General features: G+C 37.1%; 1 protein-coding gene across 2 annotated transcripts; it reads right to left on the reverse strand.

The window, feature by feature from the left end:
• Positions 1–374: 374 nt before the first annotated feature.
• Positions 375–22,919, reverse strand: DDX52 (DExD-box helicase 52). 2 transcript variants are annotated; one of them, XM_082373949.1, is made up of 15 exons: positions 22,765–22,919; positions 21,497–21,695; positions 17,268–17,395; positions 16,090–16,275; positions 14,275–14,418; positions 13,486–13,597; positions 12,594–12,666; positions 11,895–12,098; positions 9,567–9,657; positions 7,129–7,251; positions 6,845–6,995; positions 6,595–6,670; positions 4,349–4,420; positions 3,602–3,694; positions 375–929 (listed from the first exon to the last, which is right to left on the reverse strand). In XM_082373949.1, exons 1-15 carry the CDS (start codon positions 22,849–22,851, stop codon positions 872–874), a joined length of 1,797 nt encoding a protein of 598 aa, XP_082230075.1. In that variant the 5' UTR covers positions 22,852–22,919; the 3' UTR covers positions 375–871. The 2 variants fall into 2 exon arrangements, with proteins under 2 accessions (XP_082230075.1, XP_082230076.1); XM_082373950.1 differs by lacking the exon at positions 4,349–4,420.
• Between the last annotated feature and the right edge of the window lie 446 nt (positions 22,920–23,365).

Raw genomic sequence — 23,365 nt, forward strand, 5'->3', positions numbered from 1 at the left:
AGGGCCATAAAGCCTTAGGAAAGATAAGCTGTAAGAGAACGAAGCCAGAGGTGGATCAAGTAAAAGGAACATTCTTCCTTATCAGGATAAAATGTTTTTCACTTTTCGAGCAAAGTCATCTCAGATGGAAAGAGACAGGAAAGAACATGGTTAAATGATGGAAAAGAAGTAAGAAAGGGAGAAGCTGACCATAATCTTACAGCTGCAACATTATGAAGATAAGGTCTGAGCTACGATAGGGATGAGGTAAAAGATATTTATGTATAGATCAAAGAATTTAAAATCCTAGTGAACTTGAATAACCAGCCATATAAAAGGCATCTTGTTGTGGCTCGTATCACAAAAGGCCATCAACAAATGAAGAAACAGTGAAATAAAGAGAGCAGGAGGTTTATTCTTGGTAGACAGCCCGTGCTGCTTCTTGTCCACCCAAAAAAAAAAAAAAAAGAGGGTGGGAAGGGGCATTCAATCTCAAGACTTTACTTCGCAATGTGGTTCCAAATGCCTCTCCACAGCATACGTGACACCCTCCTTCACACTTGAAGGGAAAAATCCAGTTCACCACATTTGGGTGTTGTCATTTTTAGCATAAACTTTTGTTCTTCTGTAAGAAGCATCGCTCTGGATTCAAACCACATGAATGTCAATGAATGTTTCTTCCATTATATGATCATTTAAAAAATCACCTATGAATTGAAACTTGACATGATGCACAGATAGTTCAGGATCATTTTTCACTAGTCCCATGTTCTTGTGGTTGATTTCAAATGTTTGGTACAGGTGATTATAAGACAATGTGTTCCATGAAAACAACATTCATGCTGGAATCATAAAATCACATTTGTGATATAGTCTTTTTAGAAGTCTGTTTTTAACTTTTGTCCTCAGGAGTTACTTTCTTTTTGCTGTTCTGACCAGTGACCTTTTTCCTGTGACAATGAAAGGAAAGTTAAAATTAGAAATTTTAGATATATGTACTTTCCAAAACTCTACCAGTTTAATAAACATTTACTGAAACCTCCTGTATAATCAAGTATATGAGGCACTAGGAATACAAAGATGTGTCTTTGCCCTTTAGAAAACCACATCCACCTAAGTAAGACAGAAACACCACAGTAAACTACACTACAACATGGTATAAAAGACAGATTCTGATCCTGAATTAATAAGAGTTCACACTGATTAAATGCCAGATACTATTTATAAGTCATTTATATGTATCAACTCAGAAAGTCTTCCTAACTTACGAAGAAGATTCTATTATTATCCTCATTTTACAGATGTGGAAAATGAGGTAGAGTGGTTAAGTAACTTGCTGATCATCACACACTGGTAATAAATATTAGACGTGACACTGGTAAAAATTTTAGACATGACAGTCTGATTTTAGAATTTGGTGAATGGTGAATGCCATCAACTAACTGTTAACAGGAAAAGGAAAAAAAGTTTTGAGAAAATAATCAATATTTACATACTACAGTATAGTAATGCAAAGTTCTTAGATGTATATCAATTCATTTAATCCTCCACCAACCCTGAGTGGCAGAGCTGGTATTATTTATATAACTATTTCCATTATATATAGGGGGAAAGAGGCTTAGAGAGGTGAAGTGACCTGTCCAAAATCACACAGGAAAAGGTGTTCTTAGAGCCAGTTATTCTGGCTCCAAATCCAATCTCCCCTACGCCCTACTACACCAGTTTGAGTTTGCAGTGCCTGAAGTGACATCCACTAGGCAACAGGCTTCAGGTTTATAGCTCAGTTGGGAAGCTGGGCTTGAAGATATGGACTTAAGATTTATCAGCATAGAGCTGAGGCCACAGGTGTGGGTAGGATCATTAAAGCAACATCTACAGTGGAAAGGTAAGCTAGATTCAGATCAGGTCTTGTTTGTATGCTATGTTAAGAAGTATGGCCTTTAAATGTGAAGAAAATAGAGAGAGAACCAAAGCATCTTAAGCAGAGGGCTAGTGACAAGGTTTATACCAGGTGTCCTCAAAGTCTTAGCGCAGCTTTAAGTTTTAATAACCTCAGATCATAAAAGCTACAAACTTACAAAAATCAGCAATTAAAGTGTCATCATTTAAAATATCGATTTTATTATTACTGTTCAACACAGCCATGATCTTATGCTCTAGTCAATTTTCGACCTTTGTAAAAACTTTTATCAGCTGCTGCTCAGTGCCTGAAAGGATTGCATTTCCAATCCTAGCTTTAAGATCACCCAAAGAATGAGGTTCTGATGTGTACGCAACAATTCTGCAGCAGCCCACCACAAGAAAAAGTCTAATGAGACAGATAAGGTGACCAAGCAGGGCAACCTTCTCTACCAATCCACTGGTCTGTCACCCAGGAACTGTTGCCACAAAGAATAAAAATTAAAATGTATTAAGAAAAAAAAAAAAAAAGTATTAAGAACGCACAAAACTGAATAAGTACAAGTTAAATTAAAATAATCTTTCAAATGATGTAGTTTTGTAAGGTTGCAACATTTATTCTTCCCAAGTTATTAAAGCTTAAAACCACCAAACCCTTTGGGACACTCTGTACAGTCTATGTACTGGGGCTGAACATTATTTCCCACAATCAATACAAAATGTCAGGCAGACTCTTTCACTCAGAAGGAAAGTGCAGGCCAGTTTTCTCGCCTGGGTTCACCTTGTTCCTTCTACATGCCTAAATTTTACCTATCCTTGAACATAATTCTACTTCCTTGAAACTTTCTGTAACTACACCAATCCATAATGATTTTTTCCCTTCTCTAAACTTGTTTTATTTAAAAATTATTCTCTAATTTTTTTCATGTATATTAATCTCCTTTCCCTAACTTCAGGAAAGGGGTCTCATTTTACATCCATTCATACACCTTACTACATATTATATATGTAGTAAGACTGAAGGTGGACAGTAAGTACTTGGTAAATGCCTACATTTTATATATGTTATATATTAATTGGTACTGATAGACTTTGAAGAGTGTCATTTTTCCTTAAATAGTGGAAAGAATAGTACTGTGCAGAATATTTTAGCCCACCCCTATGAAACCATGCAGTTTCCTGGCAGTAATAGGCAAAAAAGGTAGTCCTGTGTGTATGCTAAAAAAAAAAAAATCTATGCTTTAAAATTCTCAGAAACTCAGCTAAATGACTACAAATTTACCCAAGTCATACTGTTCAGAGGTGTTACAATGTGCTTCAGCATAAGCCCAAGATCCTACTGAAATCCTGCCCAGAATATGGAGCTTGAAGGAAGACTCCATCAATGTGAGTCAGCAGTCCTAGCTACTGGCCTCAGTAGTGTGCCCAGATGCAGGCTGTGTGGAGATGGTGGACAGTGCAATTCTAATTCATACTGAATTGACATCATATTTTCAAGGATGGAGAAAAACAGATCATTAATATACAGATAAAGAAAAATTCCAAGATTGAATTATCCAAGTTTCCAAATCACAGGCAACCTACGATATATTACTTTTATTACATTCTATAATGGACTGTAGACCTATCAAATTCTACTTCTAAAAATCTATCCTAAGGAAAAATAATGCTTACGTTATAAGAATATGCTAGAATCAAACAGTAACTTTTACCATATACTTACCGTTTATCCTTAGCTTTTTCTAAGAAATATTTTGGAGTTGTACTAATGCTCTCCCTTTCCAAAGGCTTCTTAATCATCTTTTTCTTTTGTTTACTGAAAGTTACAAAGAAAGAACTGAATTAAGTGCAACTTAATTTAAAAGAGCTAAAACTAGTTTTGGTTCTTTGGTTCAAAAAATTCGTTTCCTTCATCCACTTACAGGTTTACAGTGACACCACTGTATCCACTTTAATATACTAGGTTACCTAACAGCATCTAGAGAGGTAACCCAAAGGGATGATAAATTCAACCAGTTTTTTAAAAGGCACTGATTATGATTAAAATATGTCGTGTGTCACTCTTATATCTTGTGCTAACAAACTAACAGTGCCTTTTTAAAAAGGCACTGATTATGATTAAAATATGTCGTGTGTCACTCTTACATCTTGTGCTAACAAAATCAAACAGGGTTTGATTTTGGCCAATTAACTGCTTTTTACCAGTTTAATGAATTAGAACAAAATCTCAGCATATTTCACTCACGTTGAATAATACTTTAAAAATCTGAATACTTAAAATTTCAAGGATGAAAAACTGGCAGGGAAAGAACAGACAGTATTCACAAATATTTAAAAGGAAAATTTTTAATCTTAAAATGTTCTAAAAATAGTAGTATTATTAGAACTATAATGTATAAGAGTGTGAAATCAAGAATATATATGCAAAGAGAGAGAGAGAGAGAAGCTCCAGGTAAATTCAAGATTGTACCTTAGTAGTTTTTGGAAACCTTTTATGTATTCTGGGACAGGACATCCGGCCTGCTGGATAACATTGGCAACACTGAAAAAGGTACCCATAAACGTAAATTTGTATCTTGTCAAACTGATGTTTATGTACATAAACCCTCTGCACAACACAAGAGGAACTAAAACTACACAAACAAAAAAGTAATCCAGTAAAGTGTTCTGATAAATTATTACCAATTATTACCAGATGCAGTCATACTGGATTACTGAGAGAACGGTCTGCTGGACTGAAATCAATGTCTTGATGAAAATTTTAGATAGCAGCTGTTTCTACTGAATATTTAACAAGCCCTAAAAAGCTACTAAGCCCAGTCTTGGATGAGACACTGACTAAAGTCAGAGTCACACTTAAATTTATTAAATGATAAAGCTTGACATGGTCTCAAGCTTCTCATGTATACAGTAAGTCCCCTACACATGAACCTTCAAGTTTTGAACTTTCAAAGATGTAAACATGCGTTCGCATGCCCAATCATGTAAATTAGTTCACGTCTGGCGTACATTGTCATATGCATACATCCTCTACAAGTGGTTGTGCTTTTGTGTACTTTACTGTACAGTACTGTATACGGTAGTACAGTATCTTTGTTTCAAGCCCAGGATGTCCGGAAGCAAGCATAAAAGCAGCGGTGATGTAGCTGGTACTGCTAAGAAGCGCCAGCTGTTGTACTGTACTACTATACTTTTCAAGGTACTGTACTGTAAGATTAAAAATGTTTTATTTTGGGGTTTGTTTTTTATGTATTATTTGTGTGAAAACTATTATAAACCTATTACAGTATGTACTATATAGCCGGTTGTGTTAGTTGGGTACCTAGGCTAACTTTGTTGGACTTAGGAACAAATTGGACTTAATGAACACACTCTCAGAACGGAACTTGTTTGTATGTAGGGGACTTACTGTAGTAACTTATCAATCCTTACAACCCTTTGTAGTAAATACTATTATTATCCCCATTTCCCAGATGGAAAACTGAGGTACACAGTTGCACTGATATGGGGGTCATCAGATGCATATGCTTGGAGTCGCTGAGAACTCAGGTGAATCTAGGCTGTTGGAATGTACTCCCCTACACACCACACGTGAAAGTCTGATCACAGCAAAATCAAGGCTGACAGAGCCAAGGCTCAGAAGGCATGAAGCAAAATCTTCACCAAAACTGATAAACAGAATAAAGTACAAACCGTCTACATCCACAACTCAACTCCATTTGTTAGAAATATGAACTGTTGCCAATTATCATCAGCCTAAAATTTCTGTAGGCAGCCCAAATGTAGGAAACTCAGCTTCTATATTAAAATCTATGACGATGGGCTAAATTAAGATAAGATTCTAAAAGTGTATCTATCATAGGTTACCCAGGCTTCAAGGGGCTACAACTGAATATTAGAGTGTGTTACTAAAACAGTTTTTCCTCTATGACAGGTGATCCTGGGACTAAACATAAAACTCCAGCTGCCCCTAAGAGTAATGGGAAGAATGCACCCATGCTAAGAGATCATTTTGACTGGGCTATAAGAGACTCAGGGGTTAACTTTAAACTATTCACTAATCCAAAAACCTTAATATTACATTTTGAGTAATATCAAGTGATGGCTATTGGGAGAATTCTGTGAGCCTGAAACTTTTTTTTTTTAATTAATGAATTATTTTTTGCCTGCATTGGGTCTTCGTTGCTGCGCGCGGGCTCTTTTTAGTTGCAGCGAGTGGGGGCTACTCTTCGTTGTGCACAGGCCTCTCATTAAGGTGGCTTCTCTTGTGGAGTACAGGCTCTAGGTGCGCAGGCTTCAGTAGTTGTGGCACGTGGGCTCAGTAGTTGTGGTGCGCAGGCTCTAGAGCACAGGCTCAGTAGTTGTGGCACACAGGCTTAGTTGCTCCGTGGCATGTGGGATCTTCCTGGACCAGGGCTCGAACCCGTGTCCCCTGCATTGGCAGGCAGATTGGCACAGATAACCACTGTGCCACCAGGGAAGCCCGTGAGTCTGAAACTTAATGAATATTCCATTGTGAATATTTCCAAAATCTAACAATGGAAGGGCAAAAACGAGGCCCTCTGATCATTTTTCTTTTTTTCATGGCTAAGATTTGTTTGACTAGTATCGTAACAGAATTTGGGACACAGCCATTTTGTAATTATCCGTTAACTGTGTATGAGAATAATGAATCAATTTTGCCAACTTAATGCTAAGTTTTTTCTCCTAATTTACCTTCTTAATAATGGTTTATCATCTTCAGTGAAAAATGTAACAGCTTTTCCTTTATGCCCGGCTCTTCCAGTTCGACCTAAGAGAAATCAGACCATTAAAAAAACCCCTACTTTTGGGCGGAATGGGACATTCAAGAATCACATATACAAGTCACTGGATTTTCACAGCACTAAAAACTTGAGCATGTTGAAGGGACTGGTAGTGGTGCTAAGAGAGGTGAGTAGAGAGAGGGGTGGGGCACACGACTCACCTATCCTGTGGATATATTCCACTGAGCTGGTTGGAAAGTCATAGTTGATGACCAAGTTCACACCTTTAAAATCGATCCCTCTGGCTAGCAAGGCTGTACAAATAAGAACCCAGATTTTTCCTGCTCTGAAGCTATGGACTGTGTTATCTCTCTGGTTAACAGAACATACATTAAATGTTTTAGTACCACGCTAGGAATGGAAAACAAGTACTTCATAAATTGAATGCCAATTAAAAAAAATTTAGTTGTTCTTTATTGCTTTGAAAGTATGCATTTGACTTTACCTGTTGCTGAGTTCTGTCTGCATGAATAACATCCACATTAATACCTTCATATATGAGCTCATGAAAAAGTTCTTTAGCCCTTTCAATGGACTGAACAAAAACAAGAACAGGTGGATTGAAACCCTAAAAGAAAGCATACATAATCCATAATCAAGAATATAACTGCAGTATTTCATATGATTTTGGTTCATTTTAATTTAGAAATTGACAAATTTCTTAGACCAGAGGTCCAAGTCTGCCTCTTGTCTTCCTCACCATCCATTCTCTACAATGGGTTCTTTCTCTTGTTGTGGAGTACAGGCTCTCCATCTTGCTAATTCCAATAATCTTGTCTAATTAATTCCCCTTCATCTTTCTACAGCAGTGGATGCCCACTCTTTGAAATAATCATCTGATTGCTTGTGCTTCAGAACATTTTTGTTTCTTCTTAAAATGTAATAGCTGTCATTTTTTAAAAAATAAATTTATTTAATTTATTTATTTATTTTTGTCTGCGTTGGGTCTTCGTTGCTGCGTGCAGGCTTTCTCTAGTTGCAGTGAGAGGGGGCTACTCTTCATTGCGGTGCGTGGTCTTCTCATTGTGGTGGCTTCTCCTGTTGTAGAGCACGGGCTCCGTGTATGTAATTTAATTTACATATAAATTATATATAATTTCAGAAGGTTCACAGAACTCCTGAAGTTTATACATGGCTAAAAATCTCTGGTGTATAATTCCATTTGAGTATCTGTGAAAACCTTAAATTTCCTATTGCCAAATGATATCCTTAAGAACATTAGTAAAACATGCACATAATAGCATTTATTATGTGCCAAGCACTATTGTAAGTACTACATTTCTATTAACTCATTAATAAAACAAAAAACCCCACTCTAGTGTCCTATTCATTAATGCCCCAGTTCTCTAAGAAACCAGCAGAGTGATGGGGGGAGATTCAGGGGCAGATATATACAGGCATACTTTGTTTAACTGCACTTTGCAGATACTGTGTTTTTTACGAATTGAAGGTTTGTGGCGACTCAATGCTCAAGCAAGTCTATCGGCACCATATTTTTCCAACAGCATTTGCTCACTTCACGTCTCTGTATCACATTTTGGTAATTCTTGCAATATTTCAAACTTCTTCATTATTATTATATTTGCTGTTGTGATCTATGATCAGTGAGTGATCTTTAATGTTACTGCTATGACTCAGTGAAGGCTCAGGTGATGGTTAGCATTTTCAGCAATAAAGTATTTTTTTCTTTTTTATAAATGGAGGACATTTAACAGTAACCTTTTATGTTTTTTTAATAGATTTATTTATTTTATTCATTTATCTTTGGCTGCATTGGGTCTTCGTTGCTGTGTACAGGCTTCCTCTAGTTGCTGCGAGCGGGGGCTACTCTTGGTTGTGGTGTGCGGGCTTCTCATTGCGGTGGCTTCTCTTGTGGCAGAGCACGGGCTCTAGGCGTGCGAGCTTCAGTAGTTGTGGCTCGCAGGCTCTAGAGCGCAGGCTCAGTAGTTGTGGCGCACAGGCTTATTTGCTCCGCGGCATGTGGCATCTTCCTGGACCAGGGCTCGAACCCGTGTCCCCTGCATTGGCAGGCAGGTTCTTAACCACTGTGCCACCAGGGAAGCCCCAGCAATAAAGTATTTTTAAGTTAAGGTAGGTACATTGTTTTTTAGACATAATGCTATTGCACACTTAACAGACTACAATATAGTGTAAACATAACTTTTCTATACACTGGGAAACCAGAAAATTCCTGTGACTCACTTTATTGTGACATTGGCTTTACTGTGGTGGTCTGGAACAGAACCAGCAGTGTGCTGGCTGGTGTGGAAAAAGGAGGCATTCAGGGCAGCAGGTAGGTCTTTTCTTGGCCTACCCAGAGCTGGGAACAGAAATCTTAATATATTCTGAGAGGAGAGCCTCTCCCCTTCGAGACAAGAGTTGCTCCAATGTGCTTCTTACCGATTTACCACTGGATTACTAAATATGACGCAGGAATAGCGCTCAGCCTCCCTTTTATTTTTGTTTAAAACTTTCTAAAACCTTTTATTTCAGCTGAAATATGGAAACAGCCAGGGCACGGAGGGGGGCCCACCCAGAAATCCTGCGGCAGGACCCCCTCAATAGCATACAGCTCAGGGACCCAGGCCACAGCACTGACCACCCTACCTGGGGACAGGGAGGAGAGCTGGGGGCCCTGCAGCCAGTTCTGGATGGGAGTTAGGATGTGGGCAGGGAGAAGCTGGGACAGAGAGACCCCCAAAACTGCCAGCAGGAGGCGGGAGACCCAGCAGAGCCCCAGTCAAGGGTCTGCCAGGAAGTTAAGTGTTCATAATAAATCCGTCTTCCAAGGCTAGTAATACAAGTAATTGCTAGTAATATTACACCTAGTAATACGAGGCTTGGTGAACATTAACAAAGCTCAAGAATGTAGTCCAAATATACCTTTTTAACAAGTTCTCTCATGGCCAGAAGTTTTCCAGTCTCAGACCCAACGAAGAGAAGCTCTTGTTCTACAGTCTCTACTGCAGAATTCCTAAGAAGAAAACATCCCTTGTAGTTTGCAAGAGCTGATTTTTGTTTCCCCCCTTTAATTCTAAATAAATGAAAAAATTTACACACAACTCCAACAGAATGACCTTTTTCCACTGTCAATATAAGTACCTAATTATTTATATTTTAACTTAAAGACAGTTGTTATTTTTAAATGTTTTGTTCATTCTTTTTTTAAATTTTTCAATCCAAGTATAGTTGATTTACAATGTTATATTAGTTTCAGGTGTACGGCAAAGTGATTCAGTTATATGTGTGTGTGTGTGTGTGTGTGTGTGTGTGTGTGTGTGTGTGTGTGTGTGTGTGTGTGTGTGTGTGTGTGTGTATATATTATTTTTCAGATTCTTTTCCATTATAGTTTATTACAAGATACTGAATATAGTTCCATGTGCTATAGAGTAGGACCTTGTTGTTTATCTATTTTATATACAGTAGTTTGTATCTGCTAATCCCAAACTCCTAATTTATCCCCACCTCTGCCTTTCCCCTTTGGTAATCGTAACTTTGTTTTCTATGTCTGTAAGTCTGTTTCTGCATTGTAAATAGGTTCATTTGTATCATTTTTTAGATTCCACATATAAGTGATATCATATGATATTTGTCTTTCTCTGTCTGACTTACTTCACTTAGTATGATAATCTCTGGGTCCATCCATGTTGCTGCAAATGGCATTATTTCATTCTTTTTTATGACTGAGTAATACTCCTGTGTGTGTGTGTGTTTGAGTGTGTGTGTACACCACATCTTCTTTACCCATCATCTCTCAATGGACATTTAGGTTGCCTCCATGTCTTGGCTATTGTAAATAGTGCTGCTACGAACACTGGGGTGCATGTATCTTTTCGAATTATAGTTTTCTCTGCATATATGCCCAGGAGTTGAGATTGCTGGATCATATGGTAATTCTGTTTTTAGTTTTTCAAGGAACCTCCATACTATTTTCCATAGTGGCTGCACGAATTTACATTCCCACCAACAATGTAAGAGGGTTCCCTTTCTCCACACCCTCTCCAGCATTTATTCTTTTTTCTTTTAAAAATTTTTATTGGTGTATAGTTGATTTACAATGTTGTGTTAGTTTCTCTTAGCATTTATTCTTTGTAGACTTTTTGATGATGGCCATTCTGACTGGTGTGAGGTGATACCTCATTGTACTTTTGATTTGCATTTCTCTAATAATTAGTGACGTTGAGCATCTTTTCATGTGCCTATTGGCCATCTAGATGTCTTTGGAGAAATTTCTATTTAGGTCTTTGAATGTTTTGTTATGATTATAAAAATGTTATCTCAAGAAAATTAAAAAAAATAAAGACAAAAACAAATAAATTACCCACAATTCTACCATTTTAGAATAAACTTTGACATTTTGTTGTGTTCTAGTCATAAATTTTCATGTGTCTAATTACTTACAAAATCTTTCTAAAAGTAAAATTATTGGGTAAAATGAGAACATTTTAAAGGGGGTTGTTACATATGCCTAAATTTTTTTCTTAATGGTTAGCAAAGGTTTACTTATTGACAAACAGTTGGGGTGAGGTATCTTTAGGTTTTATTAACACTCTATACCATGTATAAATACTTTTTCCATTCTGTTATCTGCCTTTATCATTATGTTTATGGTTAATTTGTTCTATTTTTCTTTTTATACACAGGAGTTTTTTGTTGAAAGTAGAGAGGATATTCTTTACTGTTTCATTTGGCTTCTTTTTTACTTAACATGGTATTGCAAGCACTTTTTCATATAGCTACAGTCTTCACTCTGACCATTTCACACGTTGCATTATAGTATATCAAGTGGCAGTATCATAATTTCATAAGACTTTTCTCTACCATTTAGCATAAATGCTCCCCAAAATATTTTTAAAAAGCAATTATAAATCAAGTGGCTCAGTAACATCAGCTTCCTTCTCTGTGGCCCTACTTTGTTAAGCCATCAATGAGATTAAATCCTTTGGGCGGCCACAGAGCTCGTGTCATACTTTGTGGATTGGAAAAACCAACTAAACGCATGAGGATAGGAATATTAAAATGACAATATGAGAATCTCCCTTTGGATTATTCTAAAATAGAAAATCCTTAATCAATCTTGACTTTAAAGAATATATTTCTTTCAGTCAAACTCTTTTTATCAATCTTAGGCCACACAACCTATCTCTTTTAGTCTAAAATAATGACTTTTTTTTTTTAAAAATGAGTGGGATAATGTGGAAGAACAATTACCTTGCTCCAATGGAAACAGTAATGACATTATCCAAGTTGAGTCTGCACCACTGCTCAACATCATAGGCAAAAGTTGCACTGAACATAGCTCTTTTGACCTTGTGGGATGTGCAGGCCAAGAAAATGGAAGCCAGCTGGTCTCTGAACCCAGTTTTGCCATCTTCAAACAGTTTATCTGATTCATCAACTACCAGCCATTCAACACTAAGAAATAAAAAAAAAAAACTTGTGGGTATTGAACTGAAATATCCAAGATGCTTCACTACCTGTGGGAACACATGAAGAAGTCAAACCACAATGATGCTTCTCAGATCTATGTATCATACCAGAAAAAGGTATAAGAAAAATAAGCAAGAAAAAGGTAAAAACAAGATAAACATAAATTAATGAACCTATTCCATTAGCCCCAAAGATATGAGGTTCCATTGGCCATGACAGCAGCTCAGATAAACCTTATGAACACCATCACCATTGCTGAAAGATGTGAAAATTTCTAGGGGAATTCTGTACTAACTGCTTATCGGAATCTGTTAACTTTCTTCCAGACCAGGATAGTTACTTTTCTATGAGTTTAATGAAAACCATTTTCCTCAGCACCAACATAGCAAGCTCCAAAGAGCAATAATACAAGTAGTTGAGGACAAAATATAACCCATTTAATGAAAAACACACATAAAAGACATTATTAAAGTAACGTACCTTGTTAAGTCTATTCCTGGAGGATCTTGCTTTAATAAATAGATTAGTCGATTTGGAGTAGTCACAAGAATATCTATAAGGAAAAATAAATGGTACAAATTGCAAAAACAACATTCATCCCTCTTGAATTAGGGATTAAGTCTCCTGAATTTCTGTTAATAACCTCAGGTGGGGAGAAGTGGTTATATGCACTACACCAACAACACAATAAGCTAATATACATATTTTTTTAATCCATCATAGCACAAACTACTACATCCTTACCCTCCTTTTATTTGATCTGCCTTCTCAGCTTCTAAGAGGCAAGAATACTATAATCTACCAGTTTGCTTATCAAACATTTGTTTGTTTTTCAGGAAAATACTTTTCCTTAAATGCAATTTTACTCAGAAGCTCAAGATAAAAGACAAGTAAAACAGATTCTCTGGCTGATCTAAGAGTAGGGATGTAAACCAATCTTACCTGCAGAATATTTCCATGGCAGATTAAAAATCAATAGAATAAGCAGGGATTCTCAACCTCAGCACTACTGACATTTTGGTTCAGACAACTCCTTGTTGTAGGAGGCTGACCTGTGCGTTGTAGGATGTTTAACAGCATCCCTGGCTCTGTCCCTATACTAGTAGCACCTCTCCCCAGCTGTGATGACTTAAAATGTCTTCAGATATTGCCAAGTATCCCTGGGGTAGAGGGTGAGGTGGGGGTGAAGGGCAGAATCACCTCTGGTTGAGAACCACTGGTATATATTTATATAACTACTGGGTGGGGATAAGGAGGAGATCTCTTTTAGCTTTTCTAAAAATCAAACTAACTACACTTTAAGAACTTCTAGGTAGCAATTAGGATACTTGTAATTTCCAAATCCCTTATATCTCAAGCATGAACCCCTTACCAAATTTCTTAGATGATTTAGGTCCAAATTTCTTGGCTGCAACTGCTGCTTTGTGGATCATGTGTATCCTGAATCCTGTTCCCTCAGATATTTTTACTAACTCTCGGTGAATCTAAATCAGAAAATGATAAAAACATTAGCTGCTAAAATACTTGGATAAGATGTATAGTCTCTTTTTCATTATTAACAAAATAAATCTAGTATCAACCCATGAATATCTGAAATTAAGCCCATAGTAATCTGTACATTAACCTGGAATCTCAGCATTTTGGAACGTCAATACCAAGTAAGATGCAGTAGTTTCTTCCGGTCTAGTAAACTAGTTCCAAGAGATAAAACCAAAACTCTTCCATTCTGTTACATTTGTTTGTACAATACAGTACTGTTATAAAACTATTTCATACTTGGCATGTATTTTATATTAAGCACATTGGGAGGGTGGAGTGGATCATCGTATAGTTTTACTTTCTGAAAAACTGAGATGAGGTTTCATTTTTCTAGGTGAGGAAAAAAAGTTTTAGTGGGGAACTATATATTATAGTAGCCTTCCAACTTCAAGGATCTTAGAGCATATACCAAAGTATAAATGTTAAGAACAACATATTTTATAAAACTGAAAAGACTTAAAAGACTTGCCCATATGCAGTAAGATACAGAGAAGTGTGCTTTGAACAGAATACGTGATGAGAAAGACACAGGCCTTACTATTTTGGACCTTTCTATTACCCTCAAATAAGAAAGATGACTGACAAACACAAACACAACCTCTTCAGAAACTACAAGTCATACCTGGCTGGCAAGTTCTCGTGTTGGTGATATAATCAGGGCTCTGAAGCCTTTGTTTGTGGGTTGTTTCAGCTGCATTAAAACAGGAATGCTAAAAGCCAAAGTCTTTCCAGATCCAGTAGGAGCAGAAGCCAGAAGTTCTCGACCCTAAAAACAGAGTATATTAAGTACAAGGAAGAGTACATAAATTTTTCAGAGCCCAGTCAAATAATGCTACCAGCGATAAAAATAACAAAATTATACATAATAAATCCAAACACTCACATTCCCATCACTCTTCTAACTTCTCCCATATTTGCTTTTCTACCCACCCCTGCTACAACTGCCCCAGTAGTTTCTGAGCATTATTACTAAGGTTCATTTGAACTGGGTGAAGAAAGTAGATAACTAAAACCCAAAGATGATCACAACCTTATTTCCATTATTTCAATTTTTCTTTCCCCTAAATCTCTTTATCAAAGCAAAATTACAAAACCAACTTTTTGACCTGATATCTGCATTGCTCCATCCTTAAGGAAGGTTTTAATAAGTAACAGAATGGCTAAAAGTAAGAAATAAAAAGTGGTGAAAACCTGAGTGACAGAGTCATTTATAGGTGACAATCTTCAAAAAGTCACTGTGATTTTTTTTTTTGGTCACTGTGATTTTTAAAGCTTTAAGTTAAGGTCACTACAGAAACAACCTTAAATGAAAACTAAAAGCAAATTTACTATAATGTCAGTCAACAACATCATTCAAACATATTCTTATTTCAGTTCCCAAAGAAAATGAAAAGGATTAGTATGGATGAGGAGAGAGGGAACTCATATCCTCTGGTTACTAGAACTGAAGGCCATCTTGGTTATGTTGGGGAAAAAAGTCAGCTCTCACCACTATAAAAAGAAACCTCAGAAAAACTTAATTTCCAAAAATCTAAGTTAACTCATACCTCTATCAACAACACATAAACAAATTATGGTATAGTCATACAACAGAATACTACTCAGTAACAAACTACTGATATATGCAACATGGAGGAATCTCAAAAACAGTATTAGAGTGAAAGAAACCAAAAAGAGTAAATAATGAATGATTCCACTTATATGATTCTATAAGAGGCAAAACTAAAACATGGCAATAGAAACCAGAAAAGTGCTTACCTCTGGGCGGGGGTCAGGTGAGGACTGAATGGAAGGGGTATGAGAGAACTGTTTGGAGTGACAGAAATGTTACGCATCTTCACTGAGTTGATGGTTACATAGGGTATGCACTGTTGAAACTCACTGAACTGTGTACTTGAAATCTATGCATTTTTTGGGCACTTAAATAGACTTCAATAATAAAAAGTACTGGGATAAAAACAAAGTCAGGTTGTGTACAAGAATTCTGTATTTCTGAAATAGTTCTCGAATATTATAAACTAAACCACGGATGAAAAAACAGAACACAGTCCCTATCCTCAGAAGATTAACACTCTTAGTTAAATGGAAAAGATGAATATAATTAGTGCAAATACATAGTAGTGTAAAGTGTAAGACAAATGTTGCAAGAAAAAGAAAACACATGGAGAACTGGGTGGTAGGGGAAACTGTTGGTAAAGGAAAAAGATCACATCTAGCAGTAGTGATCAAGACAAATCTTATGGAGGCACAGGTATTAGAGATGGACCTTGAAAGCAAGGGTAGGATTTCAACAAGGGGAGATAAGGCAGAAAGGAAGATTTCAAAGACACAGGAAAGAGAATGAACACACATACACATTTCAAAGACAGAGGAAAGAGAATGAACACACACACACATACACACGCACGCATACTCACTTATAGGCCTTCATACTCACATGCAGCATAACTGGAATGGCTTGCATTTGGATTGGTGTAGGTATCTGGAAGCCTGCATCTAGAATGTTCTGAAGCAGTCGAGAATTGATTTTAAATTCCTGGTCAAGTTGCTGAAATGTAGCAATTGGGTCAGGAAGATCAGTTCCTTGGACATGAATTTTATGTTTATTCCGGAAGAAGTTTATCTGAAAAGTGAAATAAAGGAGTCGCCATGAATGTGGTCAAATACATTGTCAGATGTTGTAAAGCAACAGTAACAGTTTCTGGGATAAGCTTTAGTAGCATATGAAACTTTCTGGTTAAATTCCAATCCCTACAAGATACAGATATTAGGTATAATTTGTGCCCTTTCATAGAAGGAAGACCTTCATAACAATGAAACCTATCTATCCACACTTTCCTCATATTAATGTGTCAATGCCATGAATAATGTGTTATTCATATTAATGTGCTACTGTCACAGTCACAATCTTATGTAAACTTCTAGAAGGCAGGCACTGAATCAATCTATTGTCTTTATATGGCACTTAGCATACAAGTGCCAATGCTTTTTAATGATCTACCCTAAACTCTACTTATTAAGACTGAGTGCCAAAAGCAGAATCCAGTGATGTTGATTTTTTTTTGTTTTCCCATTCTCTGATCCAGACAGCGAAATTCTAGATTTGGGATTACTAAATGAGCTGAACAATACTCTCCATCTGCAATATGACAGGAGCGCAGCAAACGCGACAATGGCATATTTGTTGTTTCTTCTGAATTCTACTCCTCCTAGTCTCAAGTTATAAAATAGGTTTCTTAAGAATTCTAACTCTCAAATCCCTGTCAGAGGAAATCCTTCTAAACCAGTGTGAGCTTAACATAAAGGAGAAAGGGGGCCAATTTTATGTTTATCAAAAGGGAATAAGAAATTTTAAAAATTTAATTCTAAACACATCATCAATTTTGACCTAAGTTTCAAGATTTCAAGATACTTTCAAGAATTTCAAACTTTAAAAATTTTAGCCACAGCACAAATACTACTTTGCTTGAAGTTTCCATTAAAGTAAAATCTAACCTAATGTAAGTAATCTTCTATCTTAACAAAACCATACTCGCTTTTACCAACAGAATAACCCAAGGATAGCGAAAAAGTCATTAGGCCAGAAAAACAATTGGATGAAGACATTTTTCTAACCTTTTCTTTTCTGAGCTGCTCCAACTTTCCTGACGTTAGTTTATTTTCTCTTTTAACTTTTTTATCTTCAATCTTTGCTTCCACAGATGATATCCACTGTATAGTAGAAACTTCTTGAGAAGTAATTTCTAAAATATATTTTTTAAAAATTAAAAGATTTTAAGTGCAACATTCTTAGGTGGCACAAACAGGCCATACCTTCCACTAAACAAAAGAAAAAGTACTAGTAGTTGTAACTGGATGAAAGAAAGTAATAGGAGGTATAAAAATTGGGAAAGGAGAGGGACTTCCCTGGTGGTGCAGTGGTTAAGAATCCGCCTGCCAGGGCAGGGGACATGGGTTCGAGCCCTGGTCCGGAAAGATCCCACATGCCGCAGAGCAACTAAGCCCATGCGCCACAACTACTGAGCCTGTGCTCTAGAGCCCGCGAGCCACAACTACTGAGCCTGAGAGCCACAACTACTGAAGCCCGCGCGCCTAGAGCCTGTGCTCTGCAACAAGAGAAGCCACCCAATGAGAAGCCCGCAAACTGCAACGAAGAGTAGCCCCTGCTCACCGCAACTAGAGAAAAGCCCGCGCGCAGCAACAAAGACCCGAGGCAGCCAAAAATAAAAATAAATAAATAAATAAAATGGGAAAGGAGAAGCAAGTTGTGTGTTGGTAAAATCAGAGCTCTGAAGCTCACTCTCTTCCCTTTTTTTTCTTTTTAGTTATTTCAGCTTTGTAATATGTACCTAAACGTACACTTGAAAACAATAAGGGATTAATTCAAAAACTATTTAAACAATAAGAGATGTCAATGAGGCAGCCAGCTTTTCTATATCCACAACCAGCTAGAAAATAAATATGATGCAAGAAAAGATTTCACTTATAATAGCAATAAACACAATACTTAAGGACTACTCAATATTATAAAGAGAGCAATTCTCACTAAATCTATAAATAACACTAGTTCAATGAAAAGTAATAATAGGATTGTTTTGGTAACTGGAGGAGCTGACTTTAAAGTTTACATGGGAAAATAAATATGTACGAATATCTAAAAAATTCTAAGAAGAGTAATGAGCAAAGACTACTTCTGGAATTTCTTTTAAATTTTTTCAACTTCACCGATGTACAACCAACACAATAAACTGCATATATTTAAAGTATACAATTTGAGGCATTTTGACATTATGTATACACCTGTTAAACCATCACCACATTTAAGACTATTTCCATCACTTCCCAAAATTTCCTTGTGGCCCCTTATAATGCATCTGTCCAACCCTAGGTAAAAACCTGTATTCTTTCTTTCTTTTTTTTTTTTGGCCGTGCTGCACAGCATGTGGGATCTTAGTTCCCTGACCAGGGATTGAACCCGTGCTCCCTGCAGTGGAAGCACAGTCTTAACCACTGGACCACCAGGGAAGTCCCCTGTTTTCTGTCACTGTTGATTAATTAGCTTTTTTTTCCCTGGAATTTTATATGAATGGAATCATATAGTATTTAATAAATTTAGTATGGTTTCTTTCACTCAGGATAGTTATTTTGAGATTCATCCATGTTGGAGCATGTATCAATAATTTTAACTTTTTATTTACAAGTAGTATTCCATTGTATGGATATACAATTTGTCTATCCTCCACTTGTTGAAGGACATTTGAGTCATTTCCAGTTTTTGGCTATTACATATAAAGCCACTATGAACACCTGTGTACAAGTCTTTGTGAGGACATACATTTTCCTTTCTCTTGGGTAAATTCTAGGAGTGGAATAGGTGGGTCACGTGGTAACTGCATGTTTATTTAAAAAAAAAATCCTTTTCAATTTCTACCAAAAAAGCCTACTAGAGTTTTAACTGGGTTTGCACTGACTCTATAGATCACTTTAGGGAGAAAATATCCAGTTGCCCAATCAATAAAAAGAGTATGCCATACCACTCTATTGGAATTTATAAAGTAAGGCCACATTAATTAACACAAGCTGGTACTGGTGTAGGAATACAGAATTAGAAATCAATGAAATAGAATAGAGTCAAAAGACCCAAATATATATGGGAAATAAGTTACAATAAAAGTTGTATTTAAATCCAACGGGGAGAAGATGTAATATCAATATATTAGGACAATTAGCTAGCCATCTGGAAAAAAATTAATTAGTTCCTCATTCATTCCTTATACCAAATAAAATCCCAGAGTGTCAAAGATTTCAATATAACAAAATGAAACCACAAATAAGTAAACATGGGAGAATTTTTTTAAAATAAGCTTAATGCTTAGAATGCAAAAACAAAACCAAAAAACCATAAAGGAAAAGATAAATTTAACACATAAAATGGCAATAAATAAATAAAGATGATAAGTGACAAGGAACAAACTAGAAAACATATCTGTATACATAGTATGCTAGAATAGAGCTAATTTCCTTAATATATATAAGGCCTAACAAATTAAAAAGAGACACAGATGAACAATATTAACAGGAAAAAGGTGCAATACTGCATGAGGAGGCAAATTAATATAAAAAGAAAACTCTCGTACATCGCTGGTGGGCATCACCAATTGGAATGACTTCTTTTTTTGGAAAGACTTTTTAAAAAAATAAAATTTTGCTCCCTTTTATGAGACAGTTGGCATTAATAGATCTGAATCATTACTCATCCACAAGATCTTGAATTTTCCAATTAAAACTATATATATGTCTATCCACACCTGTTGCTAAATGGTTATAGGACATAGATCTGGGTGTTTCTGGTTGCCCAGGAAAACAGGGCAACCTAAGCTGGTGTCAGGTCTTTTTTCAATTCATCTCGGTGTAAGGCTTTATTAAACTTCCTTGTAGCCAGGAAAGTAACATGACTTGTTAACTATGAAATTCCACTTCTAAGAATTTATCAGACAGATATACCCACACATACACACAAAGTAAAACATTTATTGCAAACTGTAACAGCAAAAGTGAGGAAACAAACTAAATGCCCATCACATAGGAACTTGTTAAATCAGTTACAGAATGTACAATGGGATTCTATGCTATGTTAAAATGAACAAGGCAGTGCACTTCCTACTCATTCCAAACAATCTCCAAGATATATTGTTTTTTATAAAAGGAGTAGGGGTAGGGAAGGTTCAGAACAGAACAGCATACAGAGCACACTATCATTCACGTTTTTTAAGCGAGGTATAAATACATGTGAATAGAATATCTCTAGGAAAATACCTAAGAAACTGATTAACAGTGGTTGCCTCTGGAGAAATAGGGGACTAGAGACAAAATAGTGGAAAGAAAATTTACTTTTCACCATTGTATAACTTTTTAAAACCATGTGTATTTAGTTTATTAAAAAGGTAAAATGGCTAGGAAACTTAATAGATGTAATAGACAAAGAAAAAAGGTAAATACCCCTATTGTTGAGTACAGAAAAAAACCTTGTGAAAAACAGGCAAAGTGTAAAAACAAAAAAGTCACAAAACTTGAAATGTAAATATCCAACAAAGCCTATGAAAAGATGTTCAACCTCACCAGTTATCAAGAAAATACAGAAAATACAGGGCTTCCCTGGTGGCGCAACGGTTAAGAATCCGCCTGCCAATGCAGGGGACACAAGTTCGAGCCCTGGTCTGGGAAGATCCCACATGCTGTGGAGCAACTCATGCTCATGCACCACAACTACTGAGCCTGCGCTCTAGAGCCTGCGAGCCACAACTACTGAAGCCCACGAGCCTAGAGTCCGTGCTCTGCAACAAGAGAAGCTACCCAATGAGAAGCTTACGCACTGCAACGAAGAGCAGCCCCTGCTCGCCGCAACTAGAGAAAGCCTGTGCTCAGCAACAAAGATTCAATGCAGTCAAAAATAAATAAATTAAATAAATTAAAAAAAAAAAAAAGAAAATACAAATTAAAAAAGTTTCACTCGTGAGATTGGCTAAAAAAGTTAAGACCAACAGTATCCAGCATTGACATGGCTGTGGGAAGTCATTTTGCATCTGTTCAAAGAAAGAAGTGTGCATGCCCTTTCACCTAGTGAATTCACGTTTAGGATGCTAATTACAGAAATACAGCACCTGTACAAAAAGATATATGTACAGGTATCTTATTGTAGCAATATTTGTAATCACAAATACCTGGAAACAACCTGAATGCCATCAACTGACAAATAGCTGTATACTGTCTGAGGTATAATCATAAGCTTGCATAATTTTTGTAATTGACAAAAAAAAGAAAAAAAACATACATCAAGCACTAACCTGAAGTCATCTTCTTCCTCTTTTTCTTGTTCTGCTCCCTCTTCCTTTCAGTTAGGCTCTCTTCATTTTTCTCTTCATCTTGTAGCTCCTGATGAGTTCTTGATGCTTCACACTCACCTGGAACAGACTTCTTGTTTCCAAAAAAGTCCAGTCCCTGTAGCACCTCCGAAGAATCAAAGTCATATTTCCTTTTTCCTATCTAAAACCCAGAAAATTTCAAATGAAATCTATAGACAGACTGGCACTGTTTTCACCCTAGCAGTGTTGGCAGTAAGGGTGTGGGTACAATGACTCCCCATCTTTTTTATCTTTCACCAAATATTTGTTTGAGCTAAGTGTGTGTTTGGGCAAATGGAATCCAAGATGATACCTTTTCTGACCTTATAAAATAATAATAATCATAATAGCAACTAACACTTATAAGCATAATACTTACATGCTGTCAGGCAGATTTCTAAGCATGTTTAGATACATTAAATTCCTTCTTCCTTCAACAACCCTAACGAGGTAAATAGCAATATCACAGATGAGAAAATCGAGGCATTAAGAGGTTAAGTAACTTGACCAAGGTCTCAAAACTAGTAACTGGCAGACCCAGGATTTGAACCTGAATAATCTGGTTCCAGAGTTCAAACACTTAACAACTACGCTATGCCGTCAGACAGAGAAAGAAGAAACACACGTGTTGCACACACACCCAAATGTCCCTAGTCCCAATAACCAAGAAATTTTGATATTCAAGATTTTCCACAATTGGGCCCTAACTACTCCCGATTTACCACTCACTACTTCCCTATGTAAGATCTCCCATTTCTAAATCGCTCTTCTCATTGGTTACTTAACACGCCATGAAGTTGCGGGAATAAAAAAAAAACATGCCCACTAAAGGCACACGCATGCCAGGACAAACCTGGAGAGACTACAGTGAAATCATCTGTTCTCTCCGTTTGGGGTTGTTACTGTTTTTCAAATTCTTCTCCAACAGTTTCGGAGAAAAGATAACTTCTGAAAGTAGGATTCTAACTGTGCTTTGAATAAACTCAGGAGGCCGGGAGGAAACGTTTCCTTGCTAGACCCAACAAAGTCTACAGAACGATGGGAAAAAGAGTTCATTCAGAAAGCTGCAGTAAGCTGAACGCCAAGGGAGGGAAAATGCCCCACAGCCAGGCCACGGGGTCTCCGAGTGCCGGCTCCCCCAGCAGCCAGTTCCTTCTCCGGCACCTGCCCCTTTTCAGTTACTCGGGCTTTTGACGCCTTGCACACAGTACCTTGAATCGGGCAGCGTCCGCCGAGAAGCGTCTCACGTCGAATTTGGCCCCCGCGCCGAGCCGGCGAAACAGGTCATGAGCATCCATCTTTTCCCAGAAAGCTCCGCGGTCGCATGGCGCCTGCGCAGAGGACTCCCCCCCCCCCCGGAAGGTCTGGGGCTGGACCTTGAGCGGAAGTGGCTCCGGGGGGCGGAGCCTGGCGGCTGTGAGAGTTTGGGAGTTTTTATCGTCGTACAGTCCGTTGTTTTTTATTTGTTCTTTAAAAAAGTATTTATCAAGATCCTCTTAAGCCGGGCACTGTTCTACACTTTTAGGGATAGTTTGGTAAACAACACCCCAGGAATCTCACCTCGGGAAACTTATATTTTAGTGGAGATGGAAGATGTTAACAAATAAATAAGCAGAATAATTCCTGAAAGAGAAAAGTGCTATGAAACGAAACAGTGTAATTGATAGAGAAAGGGGAGAGGAGCCACTTTTAGGTAGATTAGTCAGGTTCATTCTGATGAAGTGATATTTGATCTAAGAGGAGGCAGCCTTTCCCAGATATGGGAAACAGCATTCCAGACACAGGAAACATGGCCTGAAGAAGGAAAAAGGT

The sequence above is a fragment of the Balaenoptera borealis genome (genome assembly GCF_965194805.1).
Source record: "Balaenoptera borealis genome assembly, chromosome: 20".
In the NCBI taxonomy this organism is placed as follows: Eukaryota; Metazoa; Chordata; class Mammalia; order Artiodactyla; family Balaenopteridae; genus Balaenoptera; species Balaenoptera borealis.

What these genes read in the sequence shown, in the direction of transcription:
- DDX52 (XM_082373949.1), bottom strand. Translation starts at nt 22,851, where the DNA reads ATGGATGCTCATGACCTGTTTCGCCGGCTCGGCGCGGGGGCCAAATTC. An exon ending in GAGGAAGAAGATGACTTCAG is followed by an intron (nt 17,396 to 21,496) that starts GTTAGTGCTTGA and finishes AATATATTTTAG; the next exon opens with AAATTACTTCTCAAGAAGTT. An exon ending in CCAGGAATAGACTTAACAAG is followed by an intron (nt 12,099 to 12,593) that starts GTACGTTACTTT and finishes TTTATTTCTTAG; the next exon opens with TGTTGAATGGCTGGTAGTTG.